The sequence below is a fragment of the Sus scrofa genome, chromosome 14, assembly GCF_054392235.1.
Source record: "Sus scrofa isolate SSC_HxYL_T2T_F1_AM1 chromosome 14, Sscrofa_HxYL_maternal_Yorkshire_Landrace_v2.0, whole genome shotgun sequence".
In the NCBI taxonomy this organism is placed as follows: domain Eukaryota; kingdom Metazoa; phylum Chordata; class Mammalia; order Artiodactyla; family Suidae; genus Sus; species Sus scrofa.
The window spans coordinates 34,552,327-34,566,198 of NC_139396.1; the positions used below are offsets into that span (position 1 = coordinate 34,552,327).

The 13,872-nt window shown below is 37.6% G+C and overlaps 1 protein-coding gene across 30 annotated transcripts in view; it reads left to right on the forward strand.

Annotated features, from left to right (window-relative positions):
* MSRA (methionine sulfoxide reductase A) overlaps nt 1-13,872 on the forward strand; it is a 383,609-nt gene that overhangs the window by 35,866 nt on the left and 333,871 nt on the right. For 5 of the 30 annotated variants that reach the window (XM_021072631.2, XM_084997821.1, XM_084997820.1 and 2 more), the window contains exons 2-3: nt 10,791-10,899; nt 13,775-13,836. The exons of 6 other annotated variants lie outside the window; for them this stretch is intronic. In XM_021072631.2, the coding sequence (XP_020928290.2) occupies nt 10,791-10,899; nt 13,775-13,836 (171 nt within the window). Of the gene's footprint in view, nt 1-7,957; nt 8,289-8,438; nt 8,565-8,639; nt 8,707-10,790; nt 10,900-13,774; nt 13,837-13,872 lie in introns of those variants that run through there. 19 more of the 30 variants (XM_084997830.1, XM_084997834.1, XM_084997831.1 and 16 more) reach the window with 10 other exon arrangements.

Consider the following 13,872-nt stretch of genomic DNA (forward strand, 5'->3'; position numbering starts at 1 on the left):
GACCCAGTGCACGTGAAAGTCTGTGTGTGCCTTTTAAGAATGGGGTCTCCGTTTCTCCCAGCCCTGTGGAGCTCCTGCGCACAAGCCCCACTGGCCTTCAATGCCAGATGCTCCAGGGGCTCTTTCTCCCAATGCCAGATCCCCACACGTGAGGGTTTAATGTGGGACTCAGAACTCTCACTCCTGTAGGTGTCTCTGTGAGCCAGTTAGTTTTCAGTCTGTGGAGCTTCTATCCGGGAGGTATGGGGTTGTTTATATCACGAAATCACCCCTCCTACCTGTGGATGTGGCCTCCTCTTTTTCTTCTGGAGTAGGGTATGGATTTCTGGTCCATTTGGGTGGAGATTGCTCAGTCTTTAGTTGTGAATTTTGTTGTTTTTAGGAGAGAAGTTGAGCTCCAGTCCTTCTATTCCGCCATCTTAATCCCGTCTCCGGAAAGGCAATGTTATTTTTAATTTTATGGCACCAGGAAGGAACATGGAAGGGTTAGGATTTGGGGAAATATTTAAATAATAACATAGCTGAAATTGTAGTGATCTGTTTACAGACTTGCCCCATGAGGATACCACCTGGCACACAGTCATTGTTCAGATAATGCTTGAGAGGATTATCCTTGAGTGGATGGCTGTATTCAAGGCTTAGCAATAGCTGGAAAAGATACTAGATTCAAGCTCTTTGGATTTCAGATTATCGATCTAAAGATCTAAATCTAGGGAGAAAAAGAGAGTAGGGAAATAGTCCAAGAACTCTGCTTCTTGTGGACAAAGTGGTTATAATCCTGATATGTTTAAGCAGTAGCTCTCCATGACTGTCTTAAATCTCAGATGACAACATTAGCTCATGTTGTAAACATTCTGAGAGGGCTACAACCTCAGAAGTTATTATTAGTTTAGCTTATTAGGGTATGCCTTCCTAGATTGTCTTAAAATTTTTCAAACCTTTTTTTTTTTTTTTTTTTGTCTTTTTGTCTTTTTTTAGGGCCGCATCTGCAGTATGGAGCTTCCTAGGCTAGAGGTCTGCTTGGAGCTATAACTGCCAGCCTACGCCAGAGCCACAGCAACGCCAGATCCAAGCCGCATCCAAGCCTACACCACAGCTCACAGCAATGCCAGATCCTTAACCCGCTGAGTGAGGCCAGGGATTGAACCTGAATCCTCATAGAAACATTGGGTCCTTAATCCACTGAGCCACAACGGAAATTCTGAAAAAAAATTTATTTTTGTTAAATTCTTGTGTGAACCCCATTCACACAAATTGAGAAAATGTAACTACTCTGGTTGAGGCAGGGGTGATGTCCTAGAACCTTGCCTGCTTATCTTTTTTTTGTCCTCCGTGAAGGCCCTGCAGCATCTCCCAGGATCCCCAGAAGTTTGCAAAACCACAGGCTTAGAGGAAGTCTGTGCATTTTTGATGCCCTGTTTCTTTTGTTCCCCTCAGTAGACTTCTGCCAAGTCCACAGAAAGACTTAACCGTGCTGTTCTCTGCAACCACTAACTTAAACTTGTGAGAATCAGTCCCTCCTGACTGTATTTTCTGTCTGGGAGCTTCAGTCAGTAGATTTGAGGGCCACCAGTGTATCAGATAAACAGTACACACTGGAAGGAAAATGCCTCATATTTGTGAATTTACAGTCTCATGGACAGTGCCCTGTATGGGTGCAGAAGGTGGTGTCCAGTCCAAGTGGGTGGCTGGAGAGGAAAACATGGGGAGGTAGAGGAGAGGTAGGGACTTAAGGGTTGAGTCAGATCAAGGGGTTCCCGTCATGGCTCAGCAGAAATGAATCTGACTAGCATCCATGAGGATGCAGTTTTGATCCCTGGCCTCGATCAGTGGGTAAATGATCCAGTGTTGTCATGAGCTGTGGTGTAGGTTGCAGATGTGGGTTGGATCTGGCATTGCTGTAGCTGTGGCACATAGGCCAGCATCTGCAGCTCCAATTTGACCCCTAGCCTGGAAACCTCCATATACCATGGGTGCGCAGTCCCCCGCCCCAACTCCCCCCAAAAACATAAGTGTTAGCACTGAGAAGGCCTTGGGATCAGAGCGCATGTGAAGAGCAGGGGTGTCATAGCAAGAGAAGATTTGCTAGTATGTAGAAGAGGCTGGCCGTCATAATTTTGAGTCCACTAGGGTCTGGCAGTTAGGGAGGGAAGACAGAGTGACTGGTTGCTACACGGAGGACGTGGCAGTCCAGGAGAGCAGGAGCTATCTGTGGAGCCCGAAGCAAGGGAGCGAGCAGAAGGGTGTGGTGTTTGGATGGAACCGGAAATGCTGGAGTTGACTGAGAGAGCAGAGACATGAAAACAGAGTTAGGCACTAGAATTTGCTGGGTAGATTCCTGAGGCAGATTCTTATGGACAAGGTTTCAGCTAATGTATAGTATTTCTTCTATATAAAAGGCTAAAAGGGATTTTGTGGGTTTACCTTGGGGTGTAATCATTTATAACACTCAGAAATGCTGGAGAGGGAGGGATAAATTAGGAGTTTGGGATTAACATATACATATTACTATATATAAAATAGATAAGTAACAAGGATCTACTGTATAGCACAGGGAAATCTACTCAATACTCTGTAATAACCTATATGGGAAAAGAATCTGAAAAAGAATGGATCTATGTATATGCATTTTGTTGTACACCTGAAACTAATGCAACATCGTAAATCAACTATAACCTAATAAAAATTTTAAAAAGATGCTTTGAAGTAATTGCACTTGTAAGGGCTTATTTTGACAAAGATTAGAAAGTAAGCAAATAAAAGCAAAAACCAAATTGTGCAACTGTCACCCCTAATTCCACTACATTTTTATCAGTCCAAGAGAAAATCTCTTACCCATTGGCAGTCACTCCCTATTCTTCTCTCTGCCCAGCCCCTGGCAACCATTGGTCTTGTATCTATGGATTTGCCGACTCTGGAGCTTTCATATAAATAGAAACATGTAGTATATGGATTTTTTGTGTCTGGCTTCTTTCCTTAGCATAATTTTTTCAAAGATCATCCATGTTAAAGCATGTCAAAGTGCTTAATTCCTTTTATTACTGAATAGTATTCCATTGTATGGCTGGAATACATTTTGTTTACCAATTAAACAGTTAATAGACACTTGGATTGTTTTCACTTTTTGGCTGTTATGAGAAATGTTATTGTGAACATTTATGTAAAGTTTTTGTGTAGACATGTTTTTATCCACTTCGTCAATTTCTGTCTTAATTGGTACATGTAGGCTATTGATGTTCAAAGTGATTATTGATATAGGTGGATAAATATCTACCATGTTTGTTACTGTTTTCCATTTGTTGCATTGTTTTGTCTTCTTATTTTTCTTCTACTTTTTTTTATGACTGTGGCATATGTAAAGGGATAGAATCTGAGCCGCAGCTGTGATCCAAGCCACAGCTGCAGCAATGCTGGATCCTTTAATCCACTGCACCAGGCTGGAGATTGAACCTGCAGCTGTGCAGTGACCTAAGCTGCTGCAGTCAAATTCTTAACCCATTGCACCATGGCAGGAACTCCTTGTCTTCCACATTTTCCCCGACTTTTGTGGTTTTAATTGAATATTTTATTGATTGCATTTTCTTGCCTCTCTCAGTGTATCAGTTATACAGCTAATCCAAATCCACTTTCAAATAGCATTATACTCCTTCATGAGTAGTACTTTCATGGGTGAGTACCTTATAATAACAAAATAATCCTAATTCTTTCTTCCTGTCCCTTATATCATTATAGTCATTCATTTCTCTTATACAGAAGCATATATATAATATATATACATAAGTGCATATATTCAAGTACATTTTTTATATTCTGTTACCTATTAAATTAATTAAAAATATGGAAAATCAAAGTTTTATTTTTGCCTTTACCTATTCCTTCTTCAGTGCTCTTCCTTTCTTTATGTAGATAAAGGTTTCTAATGATTAAAGGTGTTGGGATTTGTCAACTATTACATTGACTGATTTTTCTATGTTGAACCAACCTTGTATCCCTGGGATAAATCCCACTTAGTCATGATTTATAATCTTTTTTATGTGTTGCTACACTCAATTTGTTTTAATTTTAATCAAAATTTTTGCATCTGTATTCATAAGGAGTATTGGTTTGTAGTTCTCTTGCAATATTTTTTTCTGATTTTCTGTGTTGTTTTTCTGTTCACTGTTTTATTTATATCCACTCTAGTCTTTATTCCTCATGGGTTAGGAGCATTATTTACTTTCCACATATTTGTGATTTTCCCCAATCTTTTTTCCTCTTGTTGGTTTCTACTTTCTTTCTCTCTCTCTTTTTCTTTCCTTTCCATTTTTGGCCATACCTGTGGCATATGAAAGTTCCAGGGCCAGGAATGGAGGACCAGGGATTGAATCTGAGCTGCATCTGTGACCTATGCCACAGCTGTGGGCACACTAGATCATTAATCCACTGCACCACAGCAGGTACTCTGGTTTCTACTTTAATCTTTGTGGTTGGAGAAATACTTTATATGATTTCAATCCCTTTAAACTTATTGAGGACTGTTTTATGGCCTAATATGTTGTCTGACCTGGAGAATGTTCTGTATACACTTGAGAAGAATGTGCATTCTGCTACTGTTGAGGGCAGTATTCTACTGATGTCTGTTAGGCCTAGTTGCTTTATAGTGTTGTTTAAATCTTCTATTTTGCTTGATGCCTATCTAGTTCTATTCACTATTGAAAGTGGAGTGCTGAAGTCTCCAACGGTTTTTGGAGAATTATCTATTTGTTGAATTGTCCATTTCTTCCTTCAGTTATTCCCCCCTTTTTTTTTGCTCCATATATTTTGGGCCTCCTTTGTTATATGTATACATATTTATAATGGTTGTATCTTCTTGATGAATATGAACCTTTTACCATTATAAATTGTCCTTATTTGTCTCTAGTACTAATTTTTGTCTTAACCTTTATTCTGTCTGATGTTAATATAATATTCCAGCTCTCTCTCTCTCTCTTTTTTTTTCCATTTCTAGGGCTGCTCCCACAGCATATGGAGGTTCCCAGGCTAGGGGTTGAATTGGAGCTGTAGCCGCCAGCCTACACCAGGACCACAGCAACGCAGGATCCGAGTTGTGTCTGCAATCTACACCGCCGCTCATGGCAATGCCGGATCCTTAACCCACTGAGCAAGGCCAGGGATCAAACCCTCAACCTCATGGTTCCTAGTTGGATTCATCAACTGCTGAGCCACGACAGGAACTCTTCCAGCTCTCTTTTGATTGCTATTTGTGTGGTATATATTTTTAAAATCCTTTTACTTTCAATGTATTTGTTTCCTTGAATCTAAAGTGTGTCTCTTGTAGACAGCATATAATTAGATCATTTATTTTTATTCATTCTGCCAATCTCTGTCTTCCAGTTGGAGTCTTTATTTAGTTCATTTATGTTTAATGTAAATATTGATAAGGTTTGATTAACTTTCACCATTTTGCTGTTTTCTATGTCTGTCATTTTTGTTTCTCTGTTCTTCCATTACTGCCTTTCTTGTGTTAAATATTTTTCTTTGGTTACATTTAATTCCTTTTTTTTTATTGATTTTTTTACTTAGTGCTTTTCTTAGCTCTGGGGAGATACAGTTAACACTTTAATTTATTACAATCTAAATCAGATTAATACCAACTTAATTTCAATAGTATATAGAAAATTGCTCCTATAGAACTCTGTTCCATCCCTTCTTTATCATTACAAATTATATCTTCATCTATTATGTGCCCGTCAACATAGATTTATAATTATTGCTTTATGCCATTGTCTTTCAAGAAAAAGAGTCGCAAACAAAAATGCTTTTATAGTATCTTTACATTTGCTTTTGTGATTACTTTACTTGTGTTCTTTATTTCTTCACGTAGTTTTGAGTTACTGTCTAGTTTTCTTTCATTTCAGCCTGGAGGGAAAGTTCCATTAGTATTCTTGTAAGGCAGATCTGCTAGTGATAAACTTTGTTTTTGTTTAGCTGGAAGTGTCTTAATGTTTCCTTGATATTTAGAGGAGAGTTTTGCTGACAGAATTTTTGGTAGATTTCTTTTTTTCTCTTTCAGCACTTTCAAGGTGTCATCCCACTGCCTTCTGGCCTCCATGGTTTGCAGTGAGCAGTCAGCAGTTAATCTTATGGAGGCTTCCTTGTACTTGAGGAGTCACTTCTGCTGTTTTCAAGATTCTTTCTTTGTCTTTAGCTTTCAACAGTTTGATTAGAAATTGCAAATGCACTGACACCCTGCCCATGATTCATTGTTCTTGTTTGAAAACAGCATAGAGCATTTTTTGTTAGTTTTTTAGTTTGATCCTTATGATATTTCTGTAGTTTCTCTTGTCTGACAACTTTATGATTTAGTAGTGTACAGTTTTATTTTTCACTATTAGTTATACAAAACTTTAGAGTGATGTTTATGTGTTCAGTCCCCATAATTCATTCACATAATATATTTCTTGAGCACCTGTATATGAAAGGCTCCATGCAAGGCTGTTAGTTTTCTTAGATAAGTAACACATGGTCCTGCCTACAAGGATGACACATTTGGTTGATAGATACTCAACAAATTACTGTATACTTAAAATGAAGATATACTAACTATAAACAGAGTATTTTGGGAACATAGAGGAGGAAGTCACTGATTTATATATTTGATAGAAGAGCAAACTAAGGATTATATAGCTTAAGCAGTTTGAGATCCTGAGGTCATATTAAATTAGAAGGATGGAGCCAAGGACCAGAACCTACTATTCTGGGTTCTTTCTATGAAACTATGGTACTTTTAGCATTTGGCTATTCTGTATTTTCAAACATCAGAGATAAAATGATTTTTTAAATAAAATGTGAGAAAATGATTTGGTGTAAGTTGATGCTATTGGTGCCAGGATTTGGGTACCACGCCACAGTTTCCTGTTTACAAATGTATTACTTAATCTGCAAAGGACAGGTACATGTGTGCAGTACAGACTGGCTGATTTGCTTCAAAAGATGTGCATACTATAAATAAAAATAGGCAGTTTTTATTTATGCTTATTCAGTTGCCCTAGTATGAATTTAGTAATCAAGTGGCTATGTTGAAACTTGAAGTTCAAAATATGAAAAGATACTTAATTTTACTCATTCCACTCTAAGTCTTTTTTTCCCTTTTAATTAATATTTGTGTTCTGAAAAGAATTCTTTCCCCCCTTTATCTCCAGTAAAATTTTGGATAGCTACAGTTTATATTAGAGTTTTCTTGAAAATAGGAATTGCTAACTATTTTGATCAATCAGAACTCAATTCTTTTCCCTTAGGATAAAGCATGACTTATTTGGGCATACAGTTTTAATTTTAATCTGCATTCTTCCTTTCTGTTCTCCCATGATTCTTTGCATCAGGGCAAGGAAAAGCAAGTCTCATAAAAAGAAATACAGTATGTGGTGCTTATTAAAGTTACATACGTCTCTTCTCACAGGAGAATTTTGATTTACTGCAGGTTGTGCATATGTCGCATATGGACATTTCTAGGGAACAGATTCCTTATCGCTGAGCAGTGAATGGCTTCTAGTACTCCATTATTGCTCCGGGAACATGTTAGTAATGATGATGAAAGGTAGGATACCATGAAATCTGTAAGGTGATTTGGCAGAAGTCGATGCTGTTGGTGCCAGGATTTGGGTACCGTACCAGTTTCCTGTTTTCAAATGTATTAATTGATCCGCAAAGGACATCTTTTGGAGACAAGAATTCAGACAGGCTGGCACAGGCTGGACCTCCGCCAAGACTGCTCGGAAGGTTGCCATACTGGGAGCAAAAGAGTGAGAGAGAGAAAGAGAGAGAGAGGGAAGGGAGAGAGAGAGAGAGAGAGGCAGAGGGAGAGCTGAGGAAAGAAAAAAAGGCAAGACTTGGCACAGCTCAGTCAAATCAGCTTCTTTTGTCTGCTTTCTCGGCTTGAGCTTCAGGAAAGAAAACCGTCCTGGGGTACAGAAAACTCAGAACTTTTTGGTTTTCAAACTTAGAAGGCTTTTTAAGTCTCTTGGGCTATTTGAAAGTGTTGGTACATACAATGACGTTTAGTCACCAGTATTCAGGGAAATAAAAGCCTTTTTCAAAATGAAGCTTCCACAGTGTCCATGCATTTGGGAAATACTGTATTTGATTTTTTTGCATGTATGATTATTCTATGAGAGACAGGACTGACAATGTAGAAGATGGCAAGGCAAATTTCTAATTAGAATATTAATTTTCTGCAAAAATAAACTTTGTTCATCAATACAAACCTGCTTTCAAATCAAATCAGACATCCTTCGGAATGTGTTCAGAACGTAAGTTTTTAGATTTTATTTTATTTATTTTTTTTCCCATTTGTAGACATTCACTTTTCAAGGAGCCTTTCTAAGATTTTATGCAACCCAGCCAGGAAGTCAGAGTAAAAGTTGTTTTATCCATGTGTTTAAGAAAACGTTTTCTTAAAGCAACAGCTTTTATTTCTGCTGCTTCATGCTGTCCTAAACTACATCCCCCAGCAATGAGTGACAACACAGAAGACCAGAAAGGCAAGCTGAAGACACCAGACTTCGCTTGAAGGGCAAACAAGAAATGTGAGCTTGGTCATTATTTTTGTGTGTGTCTTTGCTCTGAACCAGTTTTTGGAGGTGGGTGGGGAGGTGGGTGGGGAGGTGTCTGTGTCTAAAAGATGTGTGCGATTAGGGAATTCTCATTGTGAGAAGGAAATGATAAAAGGTAATTTTTATGATGTTGGCAGAAATGGCTGGGAATGGCAGAGAAGAGAATTTAAATCTTTTGGATAAGAAGTAGTGAGCTGTGTTTGAAATACTTGGAAAAAAATTCTATTGTTTTTAGTTGATTAGATTGTATAATTAAATGAATACTATAGCCTGGCTCTCTCACAGTGTTTTAGGTAGAAGGAAAACCTAGAAAGTTCATCGATTTTCTTTTCACTACTGCCTTGTGTTTCACTTAGATATATACTTTATATCTAATTTCTTAACAATAAATACTTTCTATTAGGCCTGGTTATGGTTGGATTGTGATAGTTCTGCTCTTAAAAATCAGCCTTATTATAGGAGGGGTTAACTGTAAGGCACGTATTTTTATCGACCACCCTCCTTGTCAGTGAGTATTCTATTTCTAAAGATAAGAGTTTGACTTCCTGTAATAATAAATTTTCTTTTTAACTGTATGTATTAAAAGAATACAGGAAAATCGTATATGTTCACTTAAGTACTAATCATTTTAGACAGTGTTAAAGACTGCTCCAGGATCTATGCTTTTGTTTTGAGTATGTGATCATGCATTTGTGAATCCTTTGATAAAACATTTTTTTTGTTGTTGTTTATAGCTTCATGTCGTTGCGCGCCTCAAATAATCAATGGTTCAAAATAGTTTTTATAGTATTATCATGACACATCAGCAATTCTGAGAATGGCATTTGGTATACAAATACAGTTTAAAAATATGTGAAATCTAATACAGGTGTTTGCATAGTTCAGTTTAAGTGGTTCCTTCAACTTTTTTTTTTTTTCCCACTAATCAACATTTTGATCTTCAATAAAATGAAATCACTTAATGTTCATGAGGGTTGCCAAAAGGACAACCTTTGTTTTCTAAGCTTCTTTATACACCACCTCGCTGGTACTCCTAAGATGGACGCCAAGACATAAAAGACATGTTGATAAGCACTGGAAGGGGTGTTTGCGTGGCTACGGTCTTCCCTTTTGAACTGATCACAGGATCATTCATGCCTACACTGAAAACCAACGGTATGGGAAACAAAAGGAAAGTTCAGTAAATAAGTTAAATTACAGCCACGTTTTAATACTGACCGTCTTATTACCGATTTATATTTACTTTCATTTGCCTCTTGAACAGTTGACATAACCTCTTGTCATTTAGGTTTGCTAAATGCATCACGCCTTTAGTTTATTTAAGATTATTTCCCCTTAAAGTTAAAAGAATTATTTGCTAGCTTATTTTATGACATCTTTCCGGCGAACTCAGTAAGAACAAACTTATATCCAGATTACTTTATGTCCAGTTATTTTCTGACAATATCATACAAAATAAGTGAATTAAAACACAGAGATATCAGAACATACCTTAAAATATTAAATTTTTTGATGCTGGTGAAGTTACATTTTATAGTACTTATTAAAGTTTGATAGTAAATATTAGCTATGATACCAAATGAAGTTCTTACTAATATATTCTCTCTGGCCTACTTGTTACATAACTTAAAATGAAAAAAGCCCTGTATTAAGATGCTTCTTATTAACCAGATGTAGTAGAGACTATTTGTACAACCTTTTTTAAAAAGGTATGTTTAAGAAATGGTGTTGATTACATTGTCAAACACATACATTTAGGTTTGACATAATGCATTCTTCTTTGGTTGTAGACCTTTTTATTTTACAAACACATTTGACATTTAGGTTATGAATTATTTCTATTTTAGTATTAATAGGTCAATTCTTATTTTAAGGTGTATGAAATACTAGTGATATAATTGTAAATGAACTCTCTCAGCAAAATTATTATAATTTGCATTATATCATATTTTGAAGTAGAGTGATTGACAGAAAAAGATTAATATTTAACTAACATTTAGTATTAATGCCCATTATTAAGTCCTATTTAGACATATATACCTGAAAATACAAGCACATAATGCTGTAAACTAATGCAGATCTCTCAGGGGACTTTAGTCCAACATTTTATAATTATTCTCTCATTTATTCATCTATCGAACAAATGTTTATTGAGTACCCACTCAAGTATGCTAATATTTTATTGATTTTGGGTAACAGGGAAGGAAGCCATGTCCATGGATGAAAGAGGGAATAGATATAAAACAGAACCACAAAGCCTGGAGAGAAAAGAGCACTGCTGTAATGAGAAAGACTTCAATAGTTTAAAGTATGTTAACTTTTGTTGCACAATTTACGTATTATAGAGTGTTGTTTAAAAACAATCAGAAGATTAGTGATAGGTAGCTGTGTCACTCTATAGCTGTGAGAATTTTATTTTACCATTGTTTAGGTTTCTGCAACTTATTGACCAAAAATCTTCAGTTGTTCAAGTCTTCTGATGGATGTGTAAAATCAATAATTCAAATGTTGAGAGGAAGAAATTAAGTAGGGAATTGAACTACTGCTCGCATGCTAGATTTTACATATGTTCAAGCAGGTGTCATCGGACCTTTGAAGATGTGACTGCAATGTAAAAAACAGTGTGTTCTTTATGAGGGATTTTTTTCCTTTCCTGTGTGTGTTTGTGTGTGTGTGTGTGTGAGAGAGAGAGAGAGAGAGAGAGACAGAGAGAGAAAGAAAGAAGACGCCAACCCCACATCCATTAGCCAGCATGGTCTTTAGAAAGTAAGTTTACTAGAGGGCAGGGTATTTTAAATGGATCAGTCAGTTCACCTTCTCTGTTCTCCAGTGGTTTTTTTTTTTTTTTTTCTTTAGCTTTGTTCACTAATTTGAAGACTCATAGGCATAACACATCTCTTGACTTTAGACATATGTGAGCTTTTAACTTAGTGGTCTAACTTTATGCCATATAGTTGGTCTCCAATATAAAAAGAAGGTATAAGTTCATATTCTGAAGAGGAGATAAAAGTCACGTGAGCCAGGGAGGTGAGCTTGGAGGCTGCTGTGGCCACAGCCTATGTCAGGGCTGGTGTCCAATGGAATGGAGGTTAGAAATGTTTCAGCTGCGGGTATGCACTGCTGAAGCAATTCAGCAGATATTGCCAGAGGGCCTGCTCTGTGCCAGGCACCATGTAGCCCATAGGAGATACAAAGATATTATTTCTGCCCATTAGGAATAAGGGGTCTAGTTGTGGGGAGAGAAAGGATCAGAATAATTGACAAATGTGTATCTCTTCCCAGTTAACCAAATGCTCTCACCCATTATCTCGTTTAATCCTGGCAAAAACGCCTAACACAGGAGTCAGTACGTAATGGCAGCTCAACAAAGATTCATCGAAGGCATAAACCAAGTTGTGAACCAGTTTATTATCTTCTTGAGTTTTATTTGATTGAAAGATTTTTTTCCCCCCTCATGGTTGCTTTATCTTGAGTTTGTGATGCTAGTTATGGGTTTAGAGGGGGTGAAGTGTAGGTCCACATTCTTTGTGACCAAGTTAGAACTTGCCATTGGAGACAGTACAAAACAAAGACTTGACTGGTCACAATGGCCCCAACCAGCCATTCCCTCCAACCAGCCCTCTATTGTCTCTCATTCTCTCACTCTTAGTTTCTCCCGAGAATCCCAGAACTGTACCTTAGGCCTTGGTGGTTCGGCGCAAGCATAGGGCAGACCAATGGTTGTTTAATAAGCTTAGGTCTCTCTTATGAGTGTGGGAAGAAGGCTGAGGGCACTGCTCAGGGGCTGGCTTCAGTCCTGTTGGCAATTTCACTAGATGCATGAGGGTATATGTGGGGTCTTGGGGTTAGATTGTAATGTCAGAAACAACCTGCTTTGAGGGTATGGTGAGATATTATAAAGGGTTTTTGAGGCCAGTTCATGTTGAATGACATTTTTCTAGGTCTTTCTCTAGGGGTGTTTAAGGCCCAGGAGAGTCAGGACCATTGTGTACAGTGGCGTAGGCAGGCTAAAACTCAGCCACTACTTTCCTCATAGCCCTTTGTCTTAGTTGGCTGGAGGAAGGTACAGAGTCACCGCATGTGTTAGTGGTGGCTCTGAAGAGAGTGGGCATGGCTTGAGTCCAGGCTTGGAATTGGAATAGCAGGAATAGAAGAAGGTCTGAGGGTCTGGGGGCAGGGGTGGGGAAGGGCAGCATTCCAATATTTGACCTTGGGATGTTGATAGGATAAGAAATGTGATTGGAAGAGTTCCAGAGAATATAGTAAAATAGGGAGAGATGAGTATGTAGAAATTCTGGTAAAGTGAAAGAAAATGTTCAGTGAACACTGAAGTGGGGAGTTTATTCTGAAACCCAATAGGTTGTGAATAATAATAACAATAATAACACCAGCTGTAAAACTTGACTGAGTTTGGTCATTGGTTGTGTCTAAAAGCAACTGTAGAAAGGGAAAACGTTTACCTGTTTGTGTTCTGTGTTCTCTTTTGCTTTATAGTAAAAATCTCTTGGTCCTGTATAATCAGAATATTCCTAGTGTATGGATCTTAAGGTTTTATGGAAAATATTTTGGTATTATAGTTTGGATTTTGAAGAATTAGCCCATCTATAGTAATGCCATCCTTTTCATCCCATATATCAATGCCATTTATATCTCTTTCTACCTTAGCTACTGTAAATGATTTTCTCCATGAGAAGATCAAATTGTTCTCAAAGACTCAGGGGTGCTTTATTCTGATGCCTCTGAAACAAACAGTCCCTTATCTCTGTGGCTTAGAGGGAAAGGGCTTCAGAGTCTCACCAGCCTCAGTTGAATTTTGATTCCATTTTTTCTTTTGATCAAGTTATATGAACTCAGTTTCTTCATGAATGAAATGGGATGGGGTCATGCTACTCTCCTCAAAAATTGTTGGGAGGAGAGATAAGGAACTACATGCAAAGCTCTGGTACATAGTGCTCAGTAAATGCTTGATATTTTTATTGTTAAAATTGTGGTAAAAATACATGATGTAAATTTACTGCCTTAACCATCTTTAAGTGTTCAGTTCAGTGGCAATTAAGTACATTCATTTGTTTGTAGTGCTGTCATCACTATAATCGATCCACAGAAATATTCTTATCCTGCAAAACTAAATTCTGAGATTCTATACCTATTAAGCAACAGCATTCTGTTCTCCCTCCCCCTAGGTCCCTGGAAACCTCCATTTTACTTTTTGTCTCCATGAATTTGACTACTCTAGTTACTGCGTGTAAGTACTATCATACTGTATTCATACTTTTGTGAC